The 27,906-nt window shown below is 54.9% G+C and overlaps 2 protein-coding genes across 2 annotated transcripts in view; one reads left to right on the forward strand and one right to left on the reverse strand.

Annotated features, from left to right (window-relative positions):
- Positions 1-16,187, reverse strand: part of LOC147108927 (uncharacterized) — a 34,246-nt gene extending 18,059 nt beyond the window's left edge. Inside the window, exons 1-2 of the mRNA XM_086005880.1 lie at positions 15,703-16,187; positions 6,250-6,306 (exon numbers count right to left, since the gene is read on the reverse strand). Of these exons, the coding sequence (XP_085862006.1) occupies positions 6,250-6,306; positions 15,703-15,813 (168 nt within the window). The 5' untranslated portion in view covers positions 15,814-16,187. The remainder of the gene's footprint in view (positions 1-6,249; positions 6,307-15,702) is intronic.
- A 4,564-nt stretch (positions 16,188-20,751) lies between these two features.
- Positions 20,752-27,906, forward strand: part of LOC147108928 (mitochondrial import receptor subunit TOM34-like) — a 25,943-nt gene continuing 18,788 nt past the window's right edge. The window contains exon 1 of the mRNA XM_086005881.1: positions 20,752-21,052. Within this exon, the coding sequence (XP_085862007.1) occupies positions 20,908-21,052 (145 nt within the window). The 5' untranslated portion in view covers positions 20,752-20,907. The remainder of the gene's footprint in view (positions 21,053-27,906) is intronic.

The raw sequence follows: 27,906 nt of genomic DNA on the forward strand, positions 1-27,906 counted from the left end.
CAGGAACAGGGCCTGAACCCTGGGGTTAAACACCAGCCCAGGAACAGGGCCCGAACCCTGGGACTAAACACCAGCCCAGGAACAGGGCCCGAACCCCGGCGTTAAACAGCAGCCCAGGAACACGTGACCTGTATTTTGAGACTAGGCATCAAGGGAGATGCTGAATAAAATTTCCTCCATCTAAATTTCCTTTCCCTTTTAAATGTTTCTGTTTCTTTGAAACCCAAAAGTATTTCCATTGTCACATATTAGCTCCATATTTTTTTAATTCATGCCTGGGATGTGGGCGTCACTGGCAAGGCCAGCTTTTATTGCCCATCCCTAACTGCCCTCGAGAAGGTGGTGGTGAGCCGCCTTCTTGAACCGCTGCAGTCCGTGTGGTGAAGGTACTCCCACAGTGCTGTTAGGGAGGGAGTTCCAGGATTTTGACCCAGCGATGATGAAGGAACGGCCGATATATGTCCAAGTCAGGATGGTGTGCGACTTGGAGGGGAACTTGGAGCTGGTGGTGTTCCCATGCGCCTGCTGCCCTTGTTCTTCTAGGTGGCAGAGGTCGCAGGTTTGGGAAGTGCTGCCAAAGAAGCCTTGGCGAGTTGCTGTGGTGCATCTTGTAGGTGGTACACACTGCAGCCACGGTGCACCGGTGGTGGAGGGAGTGAATGTTTAAGGTGGTGGATGGGGTGCCAATCAAGCGGGCTGCTTTGTCCTGGATGGTGTCGAGCTTCTTGAGTGTTGTTGGAGCTGCACTCATCCAGGCAAGTGGAGAGTATTCCATCACACTCCTGACTTGTGCCTCGTAGATGGTGGAAAGGCTTTGGGGAGTCAGGAGGTGAGACACTCGCCACAGAATACCCAGCCTCTGACCTGCTCTTGTTGCCACAGTATTTATGTGACATTAGTCATATATCAAACCCGCGACCTCTTCCACCTCAAAAGGACAAGGGAAGCAGGCGCATGGGAACACCACTGTTGTGTATGTCCCTTTAAGGGAATAACTGGTCTCAGACTGCAGTACCGGCAGTGACCACCCCTGTATAAAAGGCCCTAGCAGGCTTCTGTAGTTTCAGTTTCCAGATTGTCTCCATTCAGTAAAGACTTGTTAAACCAACTCCTGCATTCCGTGTCTCCATTAACACACGGATTTAATACTGGCGACGATTAAGAAACGAACTTACCTGCAACTCGGCAGCACCTCAGACAAAGTTATTGAAGGTCGAAGGCAGATGAAAGAAAAAAAATATAATCCAAAGAAACTCGAGTAACGGGCGTCGACCGTGGGCAACCGCCCTCCAAATCATCAGATTGAAAACTTGCAGGAGAGACTGTCAAGAGCCAGGCTTGGTTCCCCAGTCTGTGGTTTCCCAGCCAATCGGGCTGGTGGCAGGTAGTGCACTGATCCTTCCTGGGCTGCGGCGGGCTAGAGCTCGATCGGGTGGCTCTGCAACGGGGCCGGGCAGCGAGTCGGGAAGCAAAGAGAGAGAGAGAGGGTGGAGCATACAGGGCGCGGCCGGTGCTTCGCAGCCGGGCAGCGTTCGGACCTAAGAAGAGGGAGGGAAGTGTCCCAGAGGGTCCGCTCTACGACGGGAACGGTTAAAAATAAAAATACCGCGGAGAGCGGCGTTGACAGCAGCGGCAGGAAAGCGCGGGAGGCGCCATCTTAACTCGGCGGGGACGAAGGAAAAGCGCGGGAGGCGCCATCTTAGATTTTCAAGATGCCAAAGATTGGCGATATCACTGCCTTCGATAATGCAATAGAAGACTGGACCACGTATGTGGAAAGAGTCGAGGTATATTGCGAGGCAAACGAAATAGCCGAGGAGAAAAAGTCATCGGTATTGCTAAATTTAATGGGCGCAAGAACGTACGGCCTATTGCGGGGCCTGATTACTCCAGCCAAACCGAAGGCGAAGAGTTTTAACGAAATTGTTGCTATCCTACAGGAACACCTAAATCCTACACCGCTGCTGATAGCAGAAAGATTTAAATTCCACAAGAGAATTCAGCATAAAGATGAGAGCAATGCTGATTACCTTACGGAACTACGCAAGCTATCAAAGCACTGCCAGTTCGGAGCAGGACTGGCAGATACCCTACGGGACAAATTTGTCTGTGGACTCCTGAGTGAAGGAACCCAGAAGAGGTTACGCTCAGAGAAAGAGCTGACGCTAGATAAGGCTTTCAGCGTGGCAGTATCGTACGAAGCAGCAGCAAGGGGAGCTGCGGAAATACAACAAAAGCCACAGGAATACGGCACCCACGAAATGACACGGGGATTTGCAAAATGTTATCGCTGCGGCAGAACAAACCATGACCAGAAGGACTGCTGGTCCAAGGACAAAATATGCAGGCAATGCGGAAAGATGGGACACATTGCACGAGTTTGCAGGTCTGAGAAGAAGACCAACGACAATAAAAAGGCTACTAAGGAACCGTACAGGAAAGTACAAAAGATGACGGACAGTAGTTCCGAAGACCAGATGAGCGATAGTGAATCCGGGAACAAGAGATTAAGCTGTCTCAAACTTCACAACGTAATCGCAAAAAAGGATCACCGAACCATTTGGGTCACCCTCACGATAGCAGGGTCCCAAGTCAAAATGGAATTGGATACAGGATCAGCTCTAACCGTCATGAATCGACGAGACTACGAGCGGCTATTCTCACACATACACTTGAGAGAGACATCCATTGTCTTGAGGACGTATACGGGGCAAAAAGTATATCCCAGAGGAAAAATAAGGGTGCCTGTCGAATACAACGGCAAGAAAATACGGAAATTGTATCTCTACATTCTGCAAGATGGTGGACCACCGTTATTGGGACGTGAATGGATCAGAAAGATAAGTTTAGACTGGCACTCCATTCAGGCACTGACGGTGGCTGGTAAAAAGGATGACGACGTCACTCCTGGACGATTGTCAACAATCTTAGCTGACGCCAACGAGGTATTTCAACAAGAACTGGGCACTCTTAAAGGCGTAACTGCCTCGATAAAAATAGAGGAGAATGCAATTCCCAAGTTTTTCAAAGCAAGACCGGTACCATATACAATTCGCCCAGCCGTTGAGGCAGAGCTGGAGAATCTGGAGAATGCAGGCGTATTATCTAAGGTAGACTGGAGCGAGTGGGCGACACCCATCGTTCCTGTCATGAAGAAAACGTTAAACAATAAGTCTGAGGAGCCAAGGAAGGTTCGCATCTGTGGGGACTTCAAGGTGACAGTGAACCCAGTCCTTCACACAGTACAATATCCTCTTCCAAGGATAGAAGATATCTTCGCCTCACTATCTAGAGGGAAGCGTTTTACAAAAATTGACCTAGCACAAGCATATTTGCAGATGGAGGTTGAAGAATCCTCTAGGAAGTATCTCACGATAAACACCCACAAAGGTCTTTACCAGTATAATCGACTGGTATTCGGAGTAGCATCAGCTCCAGCGATATGGCAAAGAGCGATGGAACAAGTCCTGCAAGGGATTCCGAGGACTCAGTGTTACTTGGACGACATCCTAGTGACAGGTGAAGATGACAGTGAACACCTTGCCAACCTAGAGCAGGTGCTCACTAGACTACGTGAACATGGGCTACAAGCCAATCGCCCCAAGTGCGAGTTTTTTAAGAAACAGATATTATATTGTGGCCACGTGATTGATGAAGAGGGGTTGCATAAGTCCCCTGACAAAATTGAAGCGGTAGTTAAGGCTCCAGCGCCTGAAAATGTGTCGCAACTGAGGTCATTCCTCGGATTGGTGAATTACTACCATAAGTTTTTGCCGCAATTGTCCACAATTCTGCATCCACTGAACGCCCCACTACGAACGGGAGTAGCATGGAAATGGAGCGATGAATGTAAGCGGGCCTTTCAGAAGTGTAAGGACCTAATCACTTCAAGAGAAGTATTGGCTCACTACAACCCATCACTACCGATAAGACTGGCGTGTGATGCGTCTCCCTACGGCATTGGGGCGGTACTGTCACATAAATTCCTTGATGGTTCTGAGAGGCCGATAGCTTTTGCGTCACGCTTGTTAACTTCAGCCGAGCGTAACTACGCCCAGATTGACAGAGAGGCCCTCAGCCTGGTGTGGGGGGTGAAGAAGTTCAATCACTACCTGCACGGTCAGAAATTTACTCTACTAACTGATCATCAACCTCTCGTCTCCATTTTCAACCCTCAGAAGGGCGTCCCGATAATGACGGCACAACGGCTACAGAGGTGGTCCCTTTTCCTAGGGGCACACCAATATGACATTGAGTACAAAGGAACTAAACAGCATGGGAATGCTGATGGATTGTCGCGCCTACCGTTGCCGACGGTGGAAGAAGAACTGGCAGTGGATCCAATGGAGTTATTCCACTCGACTATTGTCGAATGTCTCCCTGTGACGAATGCAAACATAGAAAAGGAAACACGAAATGACCCGACACTCTCCTGGGTCTATGATTTAATGGTGAAGGGATGGCCAGCACATAGCGAACCACTGCTGCCAGCATTCTCGCCGAGAAGAGAACAGCTGTCAGTGTGCAGAGGAACCTTGATGTGTGGATCCAGAGTAGTAATTCCACCCAAATTGAAGGATAGAGTGCTCAATGAGCTTCATGAGGGTCATCTGGGAGGGGTAAAAATGAAGAACTTAGCCAGAGCGTTTGTGTGGTGGCCGGGAATCGATAGAGAAATCGAAGAGATGACCAAGAGCTGTACAGGATGCCAGAAGGTCCAAAACGCCCCACCACAAGCCCCTCTACATCCATGGGAGTGGCCCTCATCTCCATGGGAAAGGGTGCACATTGATTTTGCTGGTCCCTTTATGGACTCGATGTTTTTAATTGCGGTGGATGCACATTCAAAGTGGCCAGAGGTAATAAAAATGTCCTCAACCACCACAGAAAAAACGATCACAGTCTTACGAACCATATTCGCCAGGAATGGGCTGCCTGAACAGATTTGCTCTGACAATGGACCACAGTTTGTGTCTGAAGAGTTCCGGAGGTTCTTAAAGAACAATGGTGTTAAGCATTACACATCCGCCCCATATCATCCAGCCACTAATGAATTGGCCGAGAGGTTTGTTCAAACATTCAAGAAGGCTATCAAGGCAATGTGTAATGAAGATATACCCCTACAACACAAGGTGGATAACTTCTTGTTTGCCTACCGGAATGCGACACATGCGGTTACCAACCAAACTCCAGCCATGATGTTCTTCAATCGAAGACTACGATGCCGCTTGGATTTGGTTAAGCCAAACGTCAGAAGAGATGTGGAGAACAGGCAGTTTCAGAATATGAATGAAAGGCCGACCAGGAGTTTTAAGATAGGTCAACCAGTTTTGGCCCGGGACTACCACACAGAGAAATGGTAGCCAGGAACGATCTGTACACGGCAAGGACCTCTAATGTATACCGTGGACGTTGGAGAGAGCATTGTAAGACGCCATGCTGACCAGATTCTAGTCACTGGAAAGCCTCAACTCCACACCACGATCTGATACACCTGGCGATGAAACCGAAGTACCAATTGCATCTACCGCAGAATCGGTGATATTGGAAGCAGACGAACCAAACAACGACATTCATCCCGACTCAACCTTGCCAGAAGAACCTGATATCCCAAAGAGGCGTTATCCTGACAGAATCAGGAAGCCTCCTCAAAGACTGAACTTATAATTGCTTAACTTCAACTAATGTATCTAGCAATCGTAATTGTAATTAGTTATTATTTAGTTGTTAAATGAATGTTATGTACTGTTTATCTAAAAAGGGGAGGAATTGTTGTGTATGTCCCTTTAAGGGAATAACTGGTCTCAGACTGCAGTACCGGCAGTGACCACCCCTGTATAAAAGGCCCTAGCAGGCTTCTGTAGTTTCAGTTTCCAGATTGTCTCCATTCAGTAAAGACTTGTTAAACCAACTCCTGCATTCCGTGTCTCCATTAACACACGGATTTAATAACCACCACCTGCAAGTTCCCCTCCAAGTCACACACGATCCTGACTTGGAAGTATATCGGCCGATCCTTCATCGTGACTGGGTCAAAATCCTGGAACTCCCTCCCTAACAGCACTGTGGGAACACCTTCACCACAGGGACTGCAGCGGTTCAAGAAGGCAGCTCACCACCACCTTCTCAGGGGCGATTAGGGATGGGCAATAAATGCTGGCCTTGCCAGCGACGCCCACATCCCGAGAATGAATTAAAAAAAGACACAGACACACACAACTACTCACAGAACGCCAGTGTGATACCTACATCATTCAGAAATTTCCTCTTCTCAGCCGGTCCCGGCCAAGCCTCCCGACGGTCCTCCTGGAAAGTAATGCAGACACCCTTTAGTCCGGCATTGTCCAATAGAAATTGCTGACTAGCCTCAGACTGCATTGCAGTGACACCGGCTTAGCCGCGTGCGGGTAAATGTATTTTACCGGTTCATTTGCTTAACAAACTTCTACCACCATTCAGTGCGAAACTGCAATCTTTCTCTTAAACTCATGTTGCAAACTCTAGTGAATCAACAACAAACACCGAGCGCAGCTCTCAGATATTGTCCAGCTGTTGCGAGCGGTAAATTGAGCGATTGCTAAGAATGTTGACTCGCACAACGAGACACACCAGACCTTCCCCCCCCCCCCATCATCCAGAGGGAACTTTACTCTGTATCTAACCCGTGCTGTACCTGCCCTGGGAGTGTTTGATGGGACAGTGTAGAGGGAGCTTTACTCTGTATCTAACCCCGTGCTGTACCTGCCCTGGGAGTGTTTGATGGGACAGTGTAGTGGGAGCTTTACTCTGTATCTAACCCGTGCTGTACCTGCCCTGGGAGTGTTTGATGGGACAGTGTAGAGGGAGCTTTACTCTGTATCTAACCTGTGCTGTACCTGCCCTGGGAGTGTTTGATGGGACAGTGTAGAGGGAGCTTTACTCTGTATCTAACCTGTGCTGTACCTGCCCTGGGAGTGTTTGATGGGACAGTGTAGAGGGAGCTTTACTCTGTATCTAACCCGTGCTGTACCTGCCCTGGGAGTGTTTGATGGGACAGTGTAGAGGGAGCTTTACTCTGTATCTAACCTGTGCTGTACCTGCCCTGGGAGTGTTTGATGGGACAGTGTAGAGGGAGCTTTACTCTGTATCTAACCTGTGCTGTACCTCACCTGGATTTATACAAAAATAAACTGAATAAAAGCATGAAATTTCAAAACAAACATCTGGAATCCAATAATCTTGCCAGATCTTTCTGAAATGAATAAATCTGTGCTACTGTAACAGAGAATACTGTAGAATAAACAATTGTATATTGAGAACTCTTGAACACAGATAGAAATAATAATTAATGTATCATTGATAGTACTTCTTTGAATTTTCTTCTAAACTAAGGAGTAACATCAAACTACCTTTAATGGTTAACAGAAGATCAGGTTAAAGCCATTTTGTCTCGCTCTGCATCACCCCGAGATACCCACATCATGCCATTGGCTGCTCTTAGAGAACTCGTATCTATATTACTGCTCTCTCTCTGTGTCTTTGTCTCAGGCAGGAATCGAGACACAGACACTGGGTTCATGTCCAATACAGGTATGGCAATGACATGCTGTATCCAAACTGAACATAAGAAATAGGAGCAGGAGTCGGCCATACGGCCCCTCGAGCCTGCTCTGCCATTCAATAAGATCATGGCTGATCTTCGACCTCAACTCCACTTGCCCGCCCGATCCCCATATCCCTCGATTCCCCTAGAGTCCAAAAATATATCGGTCTCAGCCTTGAATATACTCAACGACTCAGCATCTACAGCCCTCTGGGGTAGAGAATTCCAAAGATTCACAACCCTCTGAGTGAAGAAATTCATCCTCATCTCAGTCCTAAATGGCCGACCCCTTATCCTGAGACTGTGCCCCCCTAGTTCTAGACTCTCCAGCCAGGGGAAACAACCTCTCAGCATCTACCCTGTCAATCCCCTTAAGACTTTTATATGTTTCAGTGAGATCACTTCTCATTCTGCTAAACTCCAGAGAGTATCGGCCCATTCTACTCAATCTCTCCTCATAGGACCACCCTCTCATCCCAGGGATCAGTCTGGTGAACCTTTGATCCACCTCCTCGAAGGCAAGTATGTCCTTCCTTAGGTACGGAGACCAAAACAGTGCCCAGTACAGAGGTGTGGGCTCGACAAAGCCCTAGATCATTCAGCAAGACTTCCTTACTCTTATATTCCAACCCCCTTGCAATAAAGGCTAACATACCATTTGCCCTCCTAATTGCTTGCTGTACCTGCATGTTAACGTTCTGTGATTAGTATACAAGGACACCCAAGTCTCTCTGAACACCAACATTTACGAGTCTCTCACCCTTTAAAAAATACACTGCTTTTCTATTCTTCCTACCACAATGGATAATTTCACAGTTCTCTACATTATGCTCCATCTGCCACCTTCGTGCCCACACACTCAGTCTGTCTATATCCCTTTGCTGACTCTTTGGGGGTGATTTTCATTCAGAAGTTGAGAAGGAGGCGGGGCTACAACTTTCGGGTTTTAGTCCCGCCTCCATCGAGATGCGGCCAATCGGCGCGATTTTCCCTTGATTGACCTTGTTGAGCCCGCCCAGCGGGCTCGGCAGGCCAATTAAGGGCCACCCGGCAACAGGTGACGTCACAGATTGAAATTTCATCTGTCAAGAGGTGTTGACAGATGAAATATCAGTGTTTCACAGCTGTTTGAAGCTGTCAAACACTGACAGTCTGACTTCTAACCTGAGTCCTTCTCCACAGACTCAGTTAGAAATCTCGCCGGCACTGAAAGCTGCAGGCTGTCACTCTTGACAGCTCGCAGCCATTTTGCTTTCAGTGCCGGCTGAGTGATGGACTCCCGAAACCTAGAGGAAGAAAGGCTGTTAAGGTAAGTACAGGTAATTTAAACTTCTTTACACACTTTAGACACACCAAACACACTTATCTTTGCACTCATGCACCTATCACTCACCTGAACACTGACATCGCGACCCCTCCAAGTCCTTCAACCCAACGGCCTGCCTGCTCTAACCTGGCATGGTTTGGAGCCATCGGGAATCCCACACGACAACCTTCAAAATAGGGATTAGGCTAAAAACTGCCCGTTAACAGGCAGTTAATTGGCACTAATCCCTTCCCGCCTCGGGTCAGCGGGTCCCAGTGCGGGGCGGGTACCCGCCTCCTTTGAAACTTACGTGGAGGCGGGTTTTGGCCAGGATGGTGTCGGGACCCCCGAATTCGGGATTTTAGCCCCCCCCCGCATGCCTAAAAGCCCGCCTCACGGCACACTGAAAATCAACTCCTTTGTGTCCTCCTCACAGCTGACTTTCCCACCTAGCTTTGTATCGTCTGCAAACTTGGATACATTGTACTCGGTCCCCTAATTCTAAGTCATTGATATAGATTGTAAATAGCTGAGGCTGAATCACAGGTCTCCTTTGCCCTTGCTCTCTAGGTGGGTTAGTTTGCACGTGCACTAGCAGGCCTCTGGTACCTCATACCAGCCATCCTTTGTGTCTGAGCCCAGACAACGAGTCTCGTCAAGGTAATTCGCGTCAGCTCTCAGTCTTGGCTCAGTGGGTCGCACTGTCACCTCTGAGTCAGAAGGTCATTGCTTCAAGTCCCACACAAAACACATAATGAGCACATAATCCAGGCTGACATTCCACTGCAGTGCTGAGGGAGCGCTGCACTGTCGGAGGTGCCATCTTTCAGACAAGACGTTAAACCGAGGCCCTGTCAGCCCTCAACCATTGAAGAAAATAAATCTGAGGGATAGTAAATGGAGAGACAGTGAGAGGGAGCCATCTCACCCAATGAGAATTGAACAGAAGTACAAGTTTTAGTACCAAAGACTTGTGTCCGTGTTCATACGGACACAACTGCTGCAAGGAACTGCAAGTAGGAAAGACAAGCAATGGTCTTCGGGGCTTCTTCAGAGCGGTCTCCAGGAAGTCCACTTACATCACTTCCTGCTGCGGGACTAAGTTGTCCAAAATGGTGGATGCAACAGAAGCTTTATACATTGTTGTTTTTTTTTTAAATGTTGGTTGTCAAACAAGTACTTCAATAAATATCTACAGAAAATCAAATACAACACGATGCCTAGGACACTCCTGGAAGTCAGGGTGAATTTCCTTAAGGCAGCTCCTGCTCCGCTATCGAAGCTTTGGTGAAAACTCTGTTTACGCGCTTAAATCCCAAGGTTGGCCCAGAAATTCGGGTCTCCACGGGTGAGTACGCACGGGGTACTCACACGTAGGCTCAACAAAAGTGCCGGTTTCGTGCATGCGCGGGAAACCGGCACTTCCGTTCCCCTGAAAGAAGGGGTTCAGAGGTGGAACGCGTGCGCAGGAGAGGCAGCGCGTGAGCATCGAACTTACGTTTTTTTTCCAGGTTTCTCCGGGAAGATAAGTCTCCAGAAGTTAGACATGTAAGAAGCAGTCGCAAGGCCTGCTTTTAACAAGGTAAGTGGTGAATTAATTAAAATTAAAACATTTTTTCCACAGGTTTATTATTTTTAAATACTTTAAAGAAAGGTAAGTTTATTTTTAGCCCCGTTAGAAAATGTAATTATTTTTTCAAAATTTTAAATTATTGTTTAAAAGACTTATTTCATGTCATTTATAGTTTATTTAAAAAATGTGATTAAAAAAAAAAATTATTTGAGGTTTTAGTGATGTTTTGGGGCTTATAGTATTTATAGGTTTGACAGATCTTCCTGTCAAACTTATGAATGAAGCATTCCCTGCTACCATTGGCTCTCCATGGCCCACGTGATCCCAGGGAACGCTTCGAACTAACTGCGCCCCTGGGATACGCAAGCACTGCGCGCCGGCAGTTGGAGGAGGCCCAGGATCAGAATCCCACGTGGGCCCACAGCTCAACGGCCGGCGCGCTAGGCAAGTGCAGGTCGGGGGCTTGCACCCGCGGGAAGCCTCCGACCCATTTTGAAGCAGGGCGTGTCTTTAAAAAAAAAAACACTTACAGGGTGATGCCCACGGCTCGAAAATGAATTTTTTTAAAATGACTTGTCTGGATATTATACTGAACCAAGCGGTTTAGAATTAGTTGCATCTTTAACAGTAGTACAAAGGCAAAACACTGCGGATGCTGGAAATCTGAAATATAAGCAGGTCAGGCGTTTTCTGTTTATATATCTTTAACAATGATGAACGCAGGAAGCTGCCTGGTATCATCCCGATTAAGTGGGAGAAGGTGGAATTCCTTACGGACACTCACGCGCAGCACTGATTGCAAATGATTGTAAAAAGTACTTAATCTTTTTAAAGTTTCAGAAGGGGTCTGGGCACTGACCACAACCACACCAAAGCTCAGCGCTACAGGACTGCCTCTTCCAAATGTACAGCACAGAAGGAGGCCATTCGGCCCATCGTGCCTGTGCCAACTCTTTGAAAGAGCTCTCCAATTAGTCCTACTCCCTGCCGTTTCCCCGTAGCCCTGCAAATTTTTCCTTTTCAAGTATTTATCCAATTTCCTTTTGAAAGTTACCATTGAATCTGCTTCCACCGCCCTTTCAGGCAGCACATTCCAGATCACAACAACTCGCTGCGTAAAAATAAATTTCTCATCTCATCTCCCGCTCTGGTTCTTTTGCCAAATTTTCTTACATTCCTATTCTATTCAACATTCACCACTCCGCTCCTGAAGGTGCTGACTCTGACTGGGGCTCAGTTCCACAGGTGGCAATCTCCCTCTGGTGCCCCACTCGAGTGGCAATTCTTCATGTGGAAGCCTGACCAGCTAATGTCGACAGATTATTCGACCAAGTGCCTAATTGTGTCCTTATTCAACACACATATGTGCATATATTCCAGTGGGACACACTGGAATGTTTTGGCTTTCCCGAAGCGAGGGTAAGCGAGACCAATTGCAATGCCCCGCCATCATCCCGAGTGACCCCAAGTAGTTCAGCCCTGACCGCACAATTCAAGCTCGAGGACTTCCTGCTCTGTATAAACCGGGCAGCGCATTTATCAGCTGAGCCACCAGGGCCGCACATATGCATTAGTTACAATGCATGTTGGGCAATTGGATACAAACAGAATGCAAGTGCCAAGCAATGCTTGCCATATGGAATAGGCTTGAGAAGCCGAACGGCCTCCTCTTGTTCCTGTGTAACAGGCTCGAGGGGCCGAATGGCCTCCTCCTGTTCCTGTGTAACAGGCTCAAGGGGCCGAATGGCCTCCTCCTGTGTAACAGGCTCGAGGGGCCGAATGGCCTCCTCCGGTTCCTGTGTAACAGGCTCGAGGGGCCGAATGGCCTCCTCCGGTTCCTGTGTAACAGGCTCGAGGGGCCGAATGGCCTCCTCCTGTTCCTGTGTAACAGGCTCGAGGGGCTGAATGGACCTCCTTCTGTTCCTGTGTTCCGCACTGGTTAGATACAGCATGGAGGTAAAAATAGTAAAGAATAAGAAATTTACGTAGCGAAACATTCGTATTTTGTAAATGAGAATGACTATCCCCCGGTAATGGGTATGGTTGTGTAGTGGTCATGTTACTGGACCAGTAATCCAGAGGCCTGAACAAATAATCATAGAATGGTTACAGCACGGAAGGAGGCCATTCGGCCCGTCGAGCCCGTGCCGGCTCTCTGCAAGAGCACTTCAGCTAGTCCCACTCCCCCGCCCTTTCCCCGGAGCCCTGCTAATTCTTTTCCTTCAGATACTTATCCAATTCCCTTTTGAAAGCCGTGATTGAATCTGCCTCCACCACCCTTTCAGGAAGTGCATTCCAGATCCTAACCACTCGCTGCGTAAAAATGTTTTTTCTTACGTCACCTTTGATTCTTTTGCCAATCACCTTAAATCTGTGTCCTCTGGTTCTCGACCCTTCTGCCAATGGGAACAGTTTCTCTCTATCTACTCTGTCCAGACCCCTCATGAATTTGAACACCTCTATCAAATCTCCTCTCAATCTTCTCTGCTCCAAGGAGAACAACCCCAGCTTCTCCAGTCTATCAACGTAACTGAAGTCCCTCATTCCTGGAATCATTCTAGTAAATCTTTCTGCACCTTCTCTAAGGCCTTCACATCCTTCCTAAAGTGTGATGCGCAGAATTGTACACAATATTCCAGTTGGGGCTGAACCAGTGTTGTATAAAGGGTTGATCATAATTTCCACACTTTTGTACTCTATACCTCTATTCATGAAGCCCAGGAACCCGTAAGCTTTTTTAACCGCTTTCTCAACCTGCCCTGCCACCTTCAACGATTTGTGCACATATACCCCCACTTCATGCACCCACTTTAGGATTGTACCCTTCAGTTTATATTGCCTCTCCTCCCCTCCTCCTTTTTACTGAAATGTATCACTTTGCACTTTTCTGTGTTAAATTTCATCTGCCACGTGCCTGCCCATTTCACCAGCCTGTCTATGTCCTCTTGAAATCTATCACTATCCCCCTCACTGTTCACTATACTTCCAAGTTTTGTGTCATCTGCAAATTTTGAAATTGTGCCCTGTACACCCACGTCCAAGTCATTAATATCGATCAAGAAAAGCAGTGGTCCAGAGAGTGCAAGTTCAATTCCCACGTCAGAGGTTAATTCCAGTGTGGTGTTCAAACTGGATTATAAAGTGTTTGGGGAGTTTTATGTTAGACAGCATAGGCACTTTTTAAAAACCCATTTGACATTAATTTAAATATTTAGACAGCCCATTTTACCAATGTCACGTTACACTCACATTTCCTGCGGGAAGGCTTGTTAGACCTGGAATTTTCTCCATGGGCGAAACCCGGAATTTAGACCCAAAAATGCGCCCATTCTACCAATGTCAAGTTACGCTCAAACTTCCTGTGAATCTCATTAGAATACACCCAAATGTAACCTTCCCAAACACGAGACCTCCACCACCTAGAAGGACAAGGGCAGCAGGCGCATGGGAACACCACCACCTCCAAGTCATACACACCATCCTGACTTGGAAATATATCGGCCGATCCTTCATCGTCGCTGGGTCAAAATCCTGGAACTCCCTCCCTAACAGCACTGTGGGAGTAACTTCACCACACGGACTGCAGCGGTTCAAGAAGGCGGTTCACCATCACCTTCTCAAGGGGCGACTAGGGATGGGCAATAAATGCCGGCCTCGACAGTGACGCCCACATCCCAGGAATGAATACAAAAAAATGGGTAGCAATCAGCGTAAACAATCAGAGCCCAGGGAAAGCAGCAAACTCACACCTTCTTTAAGTAAGGAAATGAAAGTTTCAACTCATTGTAACCATCATTCGCGCACATTAGGCACAGCGCGTTTAAGAACCTGAAATCGGGAAAGTTTTTTTAAAAATGTTTTAACGTAACTTATAACCAATGCCATAAAAACACATTCGAAGAAACATAAAATACACAGTGAGGTGAAATGAAAATTAAAAACTCCATTTCAGAATGGTGCTGTGCCTGAAAATCTAGTGGCAATTTGAAGAGTGAGGGCAAGTGTGAGATTGGGTGGGGTTTATTCTAGGTGTAAATGCGTTCGGGGGGGTTGGGGTGGAGGAGATTTGTGCGTATTGCACTGAACGGGCGTAAACTCACTCGCGCGTCCAGCCGCAAACTCGCAGGAAATTGGGGGCGGAATGGCCAGTGCTCCGAGCGCCCGTGTGCAGCGCAGCAAGCTCGGAGCTCCCTCTCACGATGCGGTCTCCTCTACATTGGGGAGCCCAAACGCAGATTGGGTGACCACTTTGCTGAACACCTCCGTTCAGTCCGTATGGGTGATCCCGAGCTTCCGGTCCCTTTCATTTTAATTCACCGCTCCATTCCCACTCGGACCTCACCGTCCTTGGCCTCTTGCATTGTTCCACGGAAGCTCAACGTAAACTCGAGGAACAGCACCTCATCTTCCGATTAGGCACTTTGCAGCCTTCCGGATTCAATATCAAGTTCAACAATTTCAGATCATAACCTCGGCCCCTATTACATTTTTACTTATATTTTTTTTCCACCCATTTGTTTTGGGTCTTCCCTTCCCCCCCCCTTTCCTTTTTTTTCTCTCTCCCACATGGCAGCTGTCTCTCATCCTGCCAGTACACTTCACACCTAATCTGAGCTGTCTTTTGTCTCCACTGTCCTATTACCATCTCGTCTGGTTTTGAATACCTCTTAATGTCTCTTTTACTTCTTTTGTTCTCTCCCAGCCCTGCCTTCGATCTATTTCATTTCCTTTCCAGTTTTGAAAAAGGGTTTCGACCGGAAACGTTGACTCTAATTTCTCTCCACGATGTTGCCTGACCTGCTGAGTTTTGCCAGCATTTTCTGTTGTTATTTCGGATTTCCAGCATCTGCAGTATTTTGCTACCGTCGAAGCTCCCTCTGCCTGGCTCCAAGGAGTGAGCAGGACCTCGGAGCAATCCGCAAACATAGCCCCGACTCCCTGAAACCCGCAGCCATCACGCTTTAGTTGCTAAATTTAAATAATTTCGGCTCCAGATCATTGGCCGAGAGTTTGGTGGTGGTACTGTTAACAGTAGCGGGGGCAGACAGACCTCCCTGGCCAGACTGGAGAGAATTTGACTCTGAATTTCACCCCTGGGAGTGCCTGGTAAAGGCCTAAAGTGCACGGGTTATTGCAGGAGACTGTCAATCAGGAAAGGGGGCCGGCTTGGAGAGCGACCAAGCCCCCCAGAAGCCGATCTCTTTCACTCTTTCCCTTCCCCACCCAGCCTCGCTCTCTTACCGCATTCGCCAGTGGTATTGCTCCCTTCTCCTTGCGCTGTGAGGCTGCCGGCGGCTCCGGCTCCTCCTCACTCTCTGCCCAAGTGGAATCATATTCTTCATCTTCCAACATCCTGCAGCAGGCGAGAGAGAGAGAGAGCACTGGGACAGCAAACAGAAACTCCCACCCCCACAAAGACCTGCTGGCGCTGCTTTGAGGAGTGGGTTTTTGGGAGAGGAAATTGGAATAATTGCAAACTTTGCAGCCCAGGGGAGAGGCGGAGTCTCGGCGTAAGGAACCAGGAAACGAAAACAAAGCCAAAATGTCTTTCTCTTTCGATTTGCTGCCGCTCAATCAATGCCTCCTTTAAATCGACCCCCGGTTGGGCTCTCGGTCCTGTTGTAAATATGAAACTCAGGGAGCTATTTGAAGGCACATTAGGGTCGCTAATCTTTGTAGCTTGGCCAAGTTGTATTTATAAAGCGCCGTTCACCTCTCACATGCCCTTCCCCCCCCCGACCCCGAACAAAAAAACAACCTTTCAGAGCCAATGAATGAATGTTTTTGAAGTGTAGTCACTTGTTGTGACAGGGAAATGTGACAGCCAATCTCAGCATAAACAGGTTCCACAAACAGCAATGAGATAAAAATGCAGTGGGTCTGTTTTGTTTAAGGGGGTGGAGGGGAAGTGTTGGCCAGGATATCCGAATTTCCAGCTCTTTATTTTTTTAATATTAATACTCGGGACCTGGGCGTGGCCGGCATTTATCGCCCATCCCTACTTGCGCTGCACTTTGAGCGGCGAGCCGTCGCCTTGAACCGCTGCAGTCCGTGTGGCGAAGGTGCTGCCACACTGCTGTTAGGGAGGGGGTTCCAGGATTCTGACGATGGAGGAATGCCGCGATATGTGTCTAAGTCAGGCTGGTGTGTGACTCGGAGGGAATAGTGCAAGTGGGATCTTTTAACGCTTCATTTTAATCACTTTTTGACAGTGCAGGCAGCACTCCCTCAGTACCGCACTGAAGTGTCAGCCTAGTTTATGTGTGATGACTTCAATGGAAAAGACAATTAGGCGCAGTCTAAAACTGCTGATTCGCTAGTGCCCGTTTGACGCTTTCGCCGACGACCAATTTCAACCCCAAAGTTCCTTCCAAGAGATGGACTGAACCACCCCTTCTCACTCCAATGCATTTACCGCACCTCATGTCAAAGTTTCACATCTTGTTGGAATAAACGGGTCGTTTTCCGAGTGGCAGGCAGTGACGAGTGGGGTACCGCAAGGATCGGTCCTAGGACCCCAGCTGTTCACGCTATATATTAATGATCTGGACGAGGGAATTGGATGTAATATCTCCAAATTTGCAGACGACACAAAGCTGGCTGGGAGGGTATGCTGTGAGGAGGATGTCGTGAAACTCCAGTACGATTTGGACAGGTTGGGTGATTGGGCAGAAACATGGCAAATGCACTATAATGTGGATAAATGTGAGGTTATCCACTTTGGTGGCAAAAACAGGAAGGCAGACTATTATTTGAATGGCAATAGATTGGGAGAAGGGGAAGTGCAAAGAGACCTGGGTGTTCTTGTGCACCAGTCGCTGAAGGTAAGCATGCAGGAGCAGCAGGTGGTTAAGAAGGCAAATGGTATGTTGGCCTTCATAGCAAGAGGGTTCGAGTACAGGAACAAGGATGTCTTGCTGCAGTTGTACAGGGCCTTGGTGAGACCGCACCTTGAGTATTGTGTGCAGTTTTGGTCGCCTTATCTGAGAAAGGACGTTCTTGCCATGGAGGGAGTGCAGCGAAGATTCACCAGGTTGATACCTGGGATGGCAGGAATGACGTATGAAGAGAGATTGTGTCGATTGGGTTTATACTCACTGGAGTTTAGAAGATTGAGAGGGGATCTCATCGAAACCTATAAAGTTCTGTCAGGCCTGGACAGACTAGATGCAGGAAGGATGTTTCCGATGGCCGGGGAGTCCAGAACCAGGGGTCATAGTCTAAGGATAAGGGGTAAGCCATTTAGGATTGAAATGAGGAGGAATTTCTTCACCTAGAAAGTGGTGAACCTGTGGAATTCTCTGCCACAGAGGGCGGTGGAGGCCAGTTCATTAAATATATTCAAGAATGAGTTGGATATATTTCTTAAGGCTAAAGGGATCAAGGGATATGGGGAGAAGGCAGTGACAGGGTACTGAATTTGGATGATCAGCCATGATCTCATTGAATGGCGGAGCAGGCTCGAGGGGTCGAATGGCCTACTCCTGCTCCCATCTTCTATGTTTCTATGTAAACCGTCTTTTAAACCCGCTTTACCAAACTTTACTTTAAAATGTATATTTGTGATCGATCTAGGTGAGAGACGTGAGTGCTAATAAAAAAACCTCTTTCTAATTTGAACCCCGGTCAGCAGCAACCATCACTCCCGGGTCAGGTTAGCTGCGGAGTAAAGCTCCCTCTAATCTACCTTAACAACATGCTTTAATTCGCAACCACAGAAGAGCACATCCGGCAGCAGGGTTTCGATAGAATAAATCGGCAACCAGAGGACACAGATTTAAGATAATTAGGAACAGGAGGAGGCCATTCAGCCCCTCGAGCCTGTTCTGCCATTCAGTGAGATCATGGTAATCTGTATCTTAACTCCGTCTTCCCGTCTTGGATCCGTATCACTTAATACCCTTACCCAACAAAAATCTATCAATCTCAGTTTTGAGACTTTGGCAAAAGAATCAGAAAGAAGATGAGGAAAACATTTTTTACGCGAGTTGTTAGGATCTGAAAGGGCGGTGGAAGCAGATTCAATAGTAACTTTCAAGAGGGAATTGGATAAATACTTGAAAAGGAAAATTTTCCAGGGATATAAGGAAATAGCAGGGGAGTGGGACTAATTAAAGAGCTCTTTCAAAGAGCCGGCACAGGCACGATGGGCCAAATGGCATCTTTCTGTGCTGTATGATGCTATCTCAATTTCCCACATCAGACATCTTTATGCCTTTCTGAGTGAGACTGCGATTTTAGGGCCAAATTAAGGGTAGATTTGCGCTAACTATTTGAAAATGATAAACTCTAGACCCACTGGCACGTCAATTCTTGCACCCACTTTACTCACGACTTTACTTTTACTTTGTAACAAGCAACTTATTTTAATCGATTGAAATTAAAAAATTCTCATCCTTGTTTTCAAATCCCTCCATGGCCCCACAACCCCCCCGAGATATCTGCGCTCCTCTAATTCTGGCCTCTTGAGCATCCCTGATTATAATTGATCCACCATTGGCGGCCGTGCCTTCTGTTGCCTGGGCCCTAAGCTCTGGAATTCCCTCCCCAAACCTCTCCGCCTCTCCTCCTCCTTTAAGACGCTCCTTAAAACCTACCTCTTTGACCAAGCTTTTGGTCACCTGCCCTACTTTATCCTTATGTGGATCAGCATCAAACTTTTTGTCTTAAAATCCTCCTGTGCAGCGCCCTGGGACGTTTTACTACGTTAAAGGTGCTATATAAATACAAGTTGTTGTTGTTATTGGTTGGGGATTTATTATCTTGAAAGTCATCCTTAGATTCTATTCCTCTGTTTTAGTGGAAACAGAGGCCACTGAAAGTGCTAATGACAACCTCAGAACGTACAGGAAATTGAAACTGAATCTGTCTCTGTTTCTCGATCATGTTTGTTTGAAAAGTAAAGAGTTAGGTTTCAGTTTCCGACTGAGGGATTCTGTAAGTTACACATAGGTTGTGGAAATGAAGCACCGCCTCTCCCTGCTCACGTCACCTCAGTGATAGTGGAGTCATGTTAGGGCTATCGGACCCAGGATAATGAGAGATTTACAACCACAACTTGCATTTATATAGCGCCTGTAATGTAGGAAAACATCCCAAGGCACTTCACGGGAGCATGATTTGACAGGGTGCCAAAGAAGGAGATATTAGATGGGGTAACAAAAAGCTTGGTCAAAAAGAGACGTTTTAAGAATGGTCTTAAAACAGGGTGGCGAGGTCTTGGGGGGGGGGGGGGTGCGGGGGGCTGAATTCCATAGTTTAGGGCCTGGACGGTTGAAGGCATGGCTGGGGTGAAGGGAACGGGCGATAGGTAAGAGGCTAAAGTTGGAGGAGTGCAGGCAGTGGTTCATTGTCAGGATTGTTCTTACAACAGCCTACTGTTTCCCTCACCCCTACTTGCTCTCCGTTTTAAACACGTACCCAGCACTTGTTTATGTGGCAGTGCAGCAGCCAGCGTAGAGGCAGTGAGTGGCATCTGACCGTGGACATGGACAGCTGGCTCAGACACCTACAATATCGTTACAAAAAAAATCAGTTGCCCAGTGCTGCACTGTCGGAGGGGCAGTACTGAGGGAGCGCCGCACTGTCGGAGGGGCAGTACTGAGGGAGCGCCGCACTGTCGGAGGGGCAGTACTGAGGGAGCGCCGCACTGTCGGAGGGTCAGTACTGAGAGAGTGCCGCACTGTCGGAGGGGCAGTACTGAGGGAGCGCTGCACTGTCGGAGGGGCAGTACTGAGGGAGCGCCGCACTATCGGAGGGGCAGTACTGAGGGAGCGCTGCACTGTCGGAGGGGCAGTACTGAGGGAGTGCTGCACTGTCGGAGGGGCAGTACTGAGGGAGTGCCGCACTGTTGGAGGTGCCGTCTTTCGGATGAGATGTTAAACCGAGGCCCCGTCTGCTCTCTCAGGTGCATGTAAAAGTTCCCATGGCACTATTTTGAAGAAAAGCAGGGGAGTTCTCCCCAGTGTCCTGGGGCCAATATTTATCCCTCAATGAACATCACTAAAACAGATTATCGGGTCATTATCACATTGTTGTTTGTGGGAACTTGCTGCGCGCCTCCTACATTACAACAGTGACTCCACTCCAATAAAGTACTTCATTGGCTGTAAGGTGCCTTGAGACTTCCAGAGGTGGGGGTAGGCGCTATAGAAATGCAAGTGTCTCTGCACCGGGGAGCCCCCACTGGCGGGAGGGTGCAGTTACAGCGTGACCTGTTTACATAGGGAATTCCCATTGTAGAGGAGGCGGTGGGCGGAGACTGAGGGCGGGAGCGCGCTGCCGGATTAGAGCGAGATCTGCGGCTCGGCAGCACTGCCACTCGCAGCCTGCTGAGAGAGAGAGAGAGACCCAGGCTCCGGCTCCCACTCCCAGCCCAGGCCCCACCACAACCCGCAGGCACCGGCCTCAGGCTCAGTCACAACCCCCCGACTCTCTCTCCCCCCGATGTCGGGCCACAGCCGGGGCTCGGCCGCTCAGGCCGCCGCGGTGCTCAAGTTGAAAAACGCCGGCAACGATCTCTTCAAGCACGGGCAGTTCGGGCAGGCGGCGGCCCGCTACTCGGAGGCCATCGGCAAGCAGCGGGACTCGGGTAAGCGTGGCCCGGGGGGAGAAAGGGGGTGGGGATGGAGTAGAGGGGAGAAAGGGGGCAGGGGAAGGGGGATGGAGTAGAGGGGAGAAAGGGGCAGGGGAAGGGGGATGGAGTAGAGGGGAGAAAGGGGCAGGGGAAGGGGGCTGGAGAGGAGGGGAGTGGGGGCTGGAGGGGAGTGGGGGCTGGAGAGGAGGGGAGTGGAGAGGAGGGGAGTGGGGGGGGCTGGAGAGGAGGGGAGTGGGGGGGGCTGGAGAGGAGGGGAGTGGGGGGGGCTGGAGAGGAGGGGAGGGGGGGCTGGAGAGGAGGGGAGGGGGGGCTGGAGAGGAGGGGAGTGGGGAGTGGAGAGGAGGGGGAGTGGGGAGTGGAGAGGAGGGGAGTGGGGGCTGGAGAGGAGGGGGAGTGGGGGGGGGGCTGAAGAGGAGGGGAGTGGGGGGGGGGGCTGGAGAGGAGGGGAGTGGGGGGGGGGGCTGAGGAGGAGAGGAGGGGAGTGGGGGGGGCTGGAGAGGAGGGGAGTGGGGAGTGGGGGGGGGCTGGAGAGGAGGGGAGTGGGGAGTGGGGGCTGGAGAGGAGGGGAGTGGGGAGTGGGGGGGGGGGGCTGGAGAGGAGGGGAGTGGGGAGTGGGGGGGCTGGAGAGGAGGGGAGCAGGAGGGGAGTGGGGGGGGCTGGAGAGGAGGGGGCTGGAGAGGAGGGGAGTGGGGGGGGGGCGCTGGAGAGGAGGGGAGTAGGAGGGGAGTGGGGGGGGCTGGAGAGGAGGGGAGTAGGAGGGGAGTGGGGGGGGCTGGAGAGGAGGGGAGTGGGGGGGGGGCTGGAGAGGAGGGGAGTGGGGGAGGCTGGAGAGGAGGGGAGTGGGGGCTGGAGAGGAGGGGAGTGGGGGCTGGAGAGGAGGGGAGTGGGGGCTGGAGAGGAGGGGAGTGGGGGCTGGAGAGGAGGGGGAGTGGGGGGGGGCTGGAGAGGAGGGGAGTGGGGGGGGGCTGGAGAGGAGGGGAGTGGGGGGGGGCTGGAGAGGAGGGGGCTGGAGAGGAGGGGAGTGGGGGGGGGCGCTGGAGAGGAGGGGAGTAGGAGGGGAGTGGGGGGGGGCGCTGGAGAGGAGGGGAGTAGGAGGGGAGTGGGGGGGGCTGGAGAGGAGGGGAGTGGGGGGGGGCTGGAGAGGAGGGGAGTGGAGAGGAGGGGAGTGGGGGAGGCTGGAGAGGAGGGGAGTGGGGGGGGGGGCTGGAGAGGAGGGGAGTGGGGGGGGGCTGGAGAGGAGGGGAGTGGGGGAGGCTGGAGAGGAGGGGAGTGGGGGCTGGAGAGGAGGGGGAGTGGGGGCTGGAGAGGAGGGGAGTGGGGGCTGGAGAGGAGGGGAGTGGGGGCTGGAGAGGAGGGGAGTGGGGGGGGGCTGGAGAGGTGGGGAGTGGGGGGGCTGGAGAGGAGGGGAGTGGGGGGGGCTGGAGAGGAGGGGGCTGGAGAGGAGGGGAGTGGGGGGGGGCGCTGGAGAGGAGGGGAGTAGGAGGGGAGTGGGGGGGGCTGGAGAGGAGGGGAGTGGGGGGGGGCTGGAGAGGAGGGGGAGTGGAGAGGAGGGGAGTGGGGGAGGCTGGAGAGGAGGGGAGTGGGGGGGGGGCTGGAGAGGAGGGGAGTGGGGGGGGGCTGGAGAGGAGGTGAGTGGGGGGGGGGCTGGAGAGGAGGGGAGTGGGGGGGGGCTGGAGAGGAGGGGAGCAGGAGGGGAGTGGGGGGGGGCTGGAGAGGAGGGGGGCTGGAGAGGAGGGGAGTGGGGGGGGGGCGCTGGAGAGGAGGGGAGTAGGAGGGGAGTGGGGGGGGCTGGAGAGGAGGGGAGTAGGAGGGGAGTGGGGGGGGGCTGGAGAGGAGGGGAGCAGGAGGGGAGTGGGGGGGGCTGGAGAGGAGGGGGCTGGAGAGGAGGGGAGTGGGGGGGGGCGCTGGAGAGGAGGGGAGTAGGAGGGGAGTGGGGGGGCTGGAGAGGAGGGGAGTAGGAGGGGAGTGGGGGGGGCTGGAGAGGAGGGGAGTGGGGGGGAGCTGGAGAGGAGGGGAGTGGAGAGGAGGGGAGTGGGGGAGGCTGGAGAGGAGGGGAGTGGGGGAGGCTGGAGAGGAGGGGAGTGGGGGGGGCTGGAGAGGAGGGGAGTGGGGGGGGGGGGCTGGAGAGGAGGGGAGTGGGGGGGGGCTGGAGGGGAGTGGGGGGGGCTGGAGAGGAGGGGAGTGGAGAGGAGGGGAGTGGGGGGGGCTGGAGAGGAGGGGAGTGGGGGGGGGGCTGGAGAGGAGGGGAGTGGAGAGGAGGGGAGTGGGAGAGGAGGGCTGGAGAGGAGGGGAGTGGGGGGGGGCTGGAGGGGAGTGGGGGGGGGGGCTGGAGAGGAGGGGAGTGGGGGGGGCTGGAGAGGAGGGGAGTGGGGGGGGCTGGAGAGGAGGGGAGTGGGGGGGGCTGGAGAGGAGGGGGAGTGGAGAGGAGGGGAGTGGGGGGGGGCTGGAGAGGAGGGGAGTGGGGGGGGGCTGGAGAGGGGGGGGCTGGAGAGGAGGGGAGTGGAGAGGAGGGGAGTGGGAGAGGAGGGCTGGAGAGGAGGGGAGTGGGGGGGGCTGGAGAGGAGGGGAGTGGGGGGGGCTGGAGAGGAGGGGAGTGGGGGGGGCTGGAGAGGAGGGAGTGGGGGGGGGGCTGGAGAGGAGGGGAGTGGGGGGGGGCTGGAGGGGAGTGGGGGGGGGCTGGAGAGGAGGGGAGTGGGGGGGGGGCTGGAGAGGAGGGGAGTGGGGGGGGGGGCTGGAGAGGAGGGGAGTGGGGGGGGCTGGAGAGGAGGGGAGTGGGGGGGGGGGCTGGAGAGGAGGGGAGTGGGGGGGGCTGGAGAGGAGGGGAGTGGGGGGGGCTGGAGAGGAGGGGAGTGGGGGGGGGCTGGAGAGGGGAGTGGAGAGGAGGGGAGTGGGGGGGGGGCTGGAGAGGAGGGGAGTGGGGGGGGGCTGGAGAGGAGTGGAGTGGGAGAGGAGGGCTGGAGAGGAGGGGAGTGGGGGGGGGCTGGAGAGGAGGGGAGTGGGGGGGGGGCTGGAGAGGAGGGGAGTGGGGGGGGCTGGAGGGGAGTGGGGGGGGGGGGCTGGAGAGGAGGGGAGTGGGGGGGGGGCTGGAGAGGAGGGGAGTGGGGGGGGGGCTGGAGAGGAGGGGAGTGGGGGGGGGCTGGAGAGGAGGGGAGTGGGGGGGGGCTGGAGAGGAGGGGAGTGGGGGGGGCTGGAGAGGAGGGGAGTGGGGGGGGCTGGAGAGGAGGGGAGTGGGGGGGGCTGGAGAGGGGAGTGGAGAGGAGGGGAGTGGGGGGGGGCTGGAGAGGAGGGGAGTGGGGGGGGCTGGAGAGGAGGGGAGTGGGAGAGGAGGGCTGGAGAGGAGGGAGTGGGGGGGGCTGGAGAGGAGGGGAGTGGGGGGGGGGCTGGAGAGGAGGGGAGTGGGGGGGGCTGGAGGGGAGTGGGGGGGGCTGGAGAGGAGGGGAGTGGGGGGGGGGCTGGAGAGGAGGGGAGTGGGGGGGGCTGGAGAGGAGGGGAGTGGGGGGGGCTGGAGAGGAGGGGAGTGGGGGGGGGGCTGGAGAGGAGGGGAGTGGGGGGGGGGCTGGAGAGGAGGGGAGTGGGGGGGGGCTGGAGAGGAGGGGAGTGGGGGGGGGGCTGGAGAGGAGGGGAGTGGGGGGGGGCTGGAGAGGAGGGGAGTGGGGGGGGGCTGGAGAGGAGGGGAGTGGGGGGGGGGCTGGAGAGGAGGGGAGTGGGGGGGGGGGCTGGAGGGGGAGTGGGGGGGGGGGCTGGAGAGGAGGGGAGTGGGGGGGGCTGGAGAGGAGGGGAGTGGGGGGGGGCTGGAGAGGGGAGTGGAGAGGAGGGGAGTGGGGGGGGGGGCTGGAGAGGAGGGGAGTGGGGGGGGCTGGAGAGGAGGGGAGTGGGAGAGGAGGGCTGGAGAGGAGGGGAGTGGGGGGGGCTGGAGAGGAGGGGAGTGGGGGGGGGGCTGGAGAGGAGGGGAGTGGGGGGGGCTGGAGGGGAGTGGGGGGGGGCTGAGAGAGGGGAGTGGGGGGGGGCTGGAGAGGAGAGGGAGTGGGGGGGGGCTGGAGAGGAGGGGAGTGGGGGGGGGGCTGGAGAGGAGGGGAGTGGGGGGGGGGCTGGAGGGGAGTGGGGGGGGGCTGGAGAGGAGGGGAGTGGGGGGGCTGGAGAGGAGGGGAGTGGGGGGGGGCTGGAGAGGAGGGGAGTGGGGGGGGCTGGAGAGGGGAGTGGAGAGGAGGGGAGTGGGGGGGGGGCTGGAGAGGAGGGGAGTGGGGGGGGGGCTGGAGAGGAGGGGAGTGGGAGAGGAGGGCTGGAGAGGAGGGGAGTGGGGGGGGCTGGAGAGGAGGGGAGTGGGGGGGGAGCTGGAGAGGAGGGGAGTGGGGGGGGCTGGAGGGGAGTGGGGGGGGGCTGGAGAGGAGGGGAGTGGGGGGGGGGGCTGGAGAGGAGGGGAGTGGGGGGGGCTGGAGAGGAGGGGAGTGGGGGGGGCTGGAGAGGAGGGGAGTGGGGGGGGGCTGGAGAGAGGAGGGGAGTGGGGAGGAGGGGAGTGGGGAGGAGGGGAGTGGGGGGGGGCTGGAGAGGAGGGGAGTGGGGGGGGGGCTGGAGAGGAGGGGAGTGGAGAGGAGGGGAGTGGGGGGGGGGCTGGAGAGGAGGGGAGTGGAGAGGAGGGGAGTGGGAGAGGAGGGCTGGAGAGGAGGGGAGTGGGGGGGGGGCTGGAGAGGTGGGGAGTGGGGGGGGCTGGAGGGGAGTGGGGGGGGGCTGGAGAGGAGGGGAGTGGGGGGGGGGCTGGAGAGGAGGGGAGTGGGGGGGGGCTGGAGAGGAGGGGAGTGGGGGGGGGGCTGGAGAGGAGGGGAGTGGGGGGGGCTGGAGAGGAGGGGAGTGGGGGGGGGGCTGGAGAGGAGGGGAGTGGAGGAGGAGGGGAGTGGGGAGGAGGGGAGTGGCGGGGGGGGGCTGGAGAGGAGGGGAGTGGGGGGGGGGGCTGGAGAGGAGGGGAAGTGGGGAGGAGGGGAGTGGGGGGGGGCTGGAGAGGAGGGGAGTGGGGGGGGGCTGGAGAGGAGGGGAGTGGGGGGGGGGCTGGAGAGGTGGGGAGTGGGGGGGGCTGGAGGGGAGTGGGGGGGGGGCTGGAGAGGAGGGGAGTGGGGGGGGGGCTGGAGAGGAGGGGAGTGGGGGGGGGCTGGAGAGGAGGGGAGTGGGGGGGCTGGAGAGGAGGGGAGTGGGGGGGGGGCTGGAGAGGAGGGGAGTGGGTGAGGAGGGGAGTGGGGAGGAGGGGAGTGGGGGGGGGCTGGAGAGGAGGGGAGTGGGGGGGGGGGCTGGAGAGGAGGGGAGTGGGGAGGAGGGGAGTGGGGGGGGGCTGGAGAGGAGGGGAGTGGGGGGGGGCTGGAGAGGAGGGGAGTGGAGAGGAGGGGAGTGGGAGAGGAGGGCTGGGAGGAGGAGTGGGAGTGGGGGGGGGGCTGGAGAGGAGGGGAGTGGGGGGGGCTGGAGGGGAGTGGGGGGGGCTGGAGAGGAGGGGAGTGGGGGGGGGGAGGAGGGGAGGGGAGTGGGGGGGGCTGGAGAGGAGGGGAGTGGGGGGGGGCTGGAGAGGAGGGGAGTGGGGGGGGGGGCTGGAGGGGAGGGGGGGGGCTGGGGAGGGGGGGTGCTGGAGAGGGGGGGGCTGGAGAGGGGGGGGGGGGCTGGAGAGGAGGGGAGTGGGGGGGGCTGGAGAGGAGGGGGAGTGGAGAGGAGGGGAGAGGAGTGGAGGGGAGGGGAGTGGGGGGGGAGGAGGGGAGTGGAGAGGAGGGGAGTGGGGGGGGTGCTGGAGGGAGTGGGGGGGGGAGAGGAGGGGGGGTTCTGGGGGGGGGAGAGAGAGGGGGGGTTCTGGGGGGGGAGAGGAGGGGGGGTTCTGGGGGGGGAGGAGAGAGGAGGGGGAGGGAGAGGTTCTGGGGAGGGGGGGGGGCTGGAGAGGGGGGGTGGCTGGAGAGGAGGGGGGGCTGGAGAGGAGGGGAGTGGGGGGGGCTGGAGAGGAGGGGGAGTGGAGTGGAGGGGAGAGGAGTGGAGGGGAGGGGGAGTGGGGGGGGGGGGGGAGGAGGGGAGTGGAGAGGGAGGGGAGTGGGGGGGGGGCTGGAGTGGGGGGGGGGTGCTGGAGGGAGTGGGGGGGGCTGGAGTGGGGGGGGGCTGGAGGAGTGGGAGGGAGTGCTGGGGGGGAGAGGAGGGGGGGGTTCTGGGGGGGGAGGAGAGGAGGGGGGGTTCTGGGGGGGGAGAGAGGAGGGGGGGTTCTGGGGGGGGGAGAGAGGAGGGGGGGTTCTGGGGGGGAGGGAGAGAGGAGGGGGGAGGGAGAGGTTCTGGGGAGAGAGGGGGGAGAGAGGAGGGGGGGTTCTGGGGGGGGAGAGAGGAGGGGGGGGTTCTGGGGGGGGGAGAGAGGAGGGGGGGGTTCTGGGGGGAGGGGGAGAGAGGAGGGGGGGGTTCTGGGAGGGAGGGAGGGAGGAGGAGGGGGAGGGAGAGGTTCTGGGGAGGGGAGGGGGGGGAGAGAGGAGGGGGGGGTTCTGGGAGGGAGGGGGGAGAGAGGAGGGGGGTTCTGGGAGGGAGGGGGGGGAGAGAGGAGGGGGGGTTCTGGGGGGGGGAGGAGGGGGGGGTTCTGGGGAGGGAGGGGGGGAGAGAGGAGGGGGGTTCTGGGAGGGAGGGGGGGAGAGAGGAGGGGGGGTTCTGGGGAGGGGGAGGGGGGGAGAGAGGAGGGGGGGTTCTGGGGAGGGAGGGGGGGTTCTGGGGAGGGAGGGGGGGGGAGGGGAGGGGAGAGAGGAGGGGGGTTCTGGGGAGGGAGGGGGGGTTCTGGAGGAGGGAGGGGGGAGGGAGGAGGGGGGGTTCTAGGGAGGAGAGAGGGGGGGGAGAGAGAGGTAGGGGGGTTCTGG

Source organism: Somniosus microcephalus, chromosome 13 (assembly GCF_052327205.1).
Source record: "Somniosus microcephalus isolate GS21.2 chromosome 13, FLI_Smic_1.0, whole genome shotgun sequence".
Lineage (NCBI taxonomy): Eukaryota > Metazoa > Chordata > Chondrichthyes > Squaliformes > Somniosidae > Somniosus > Somniosus microcephalus.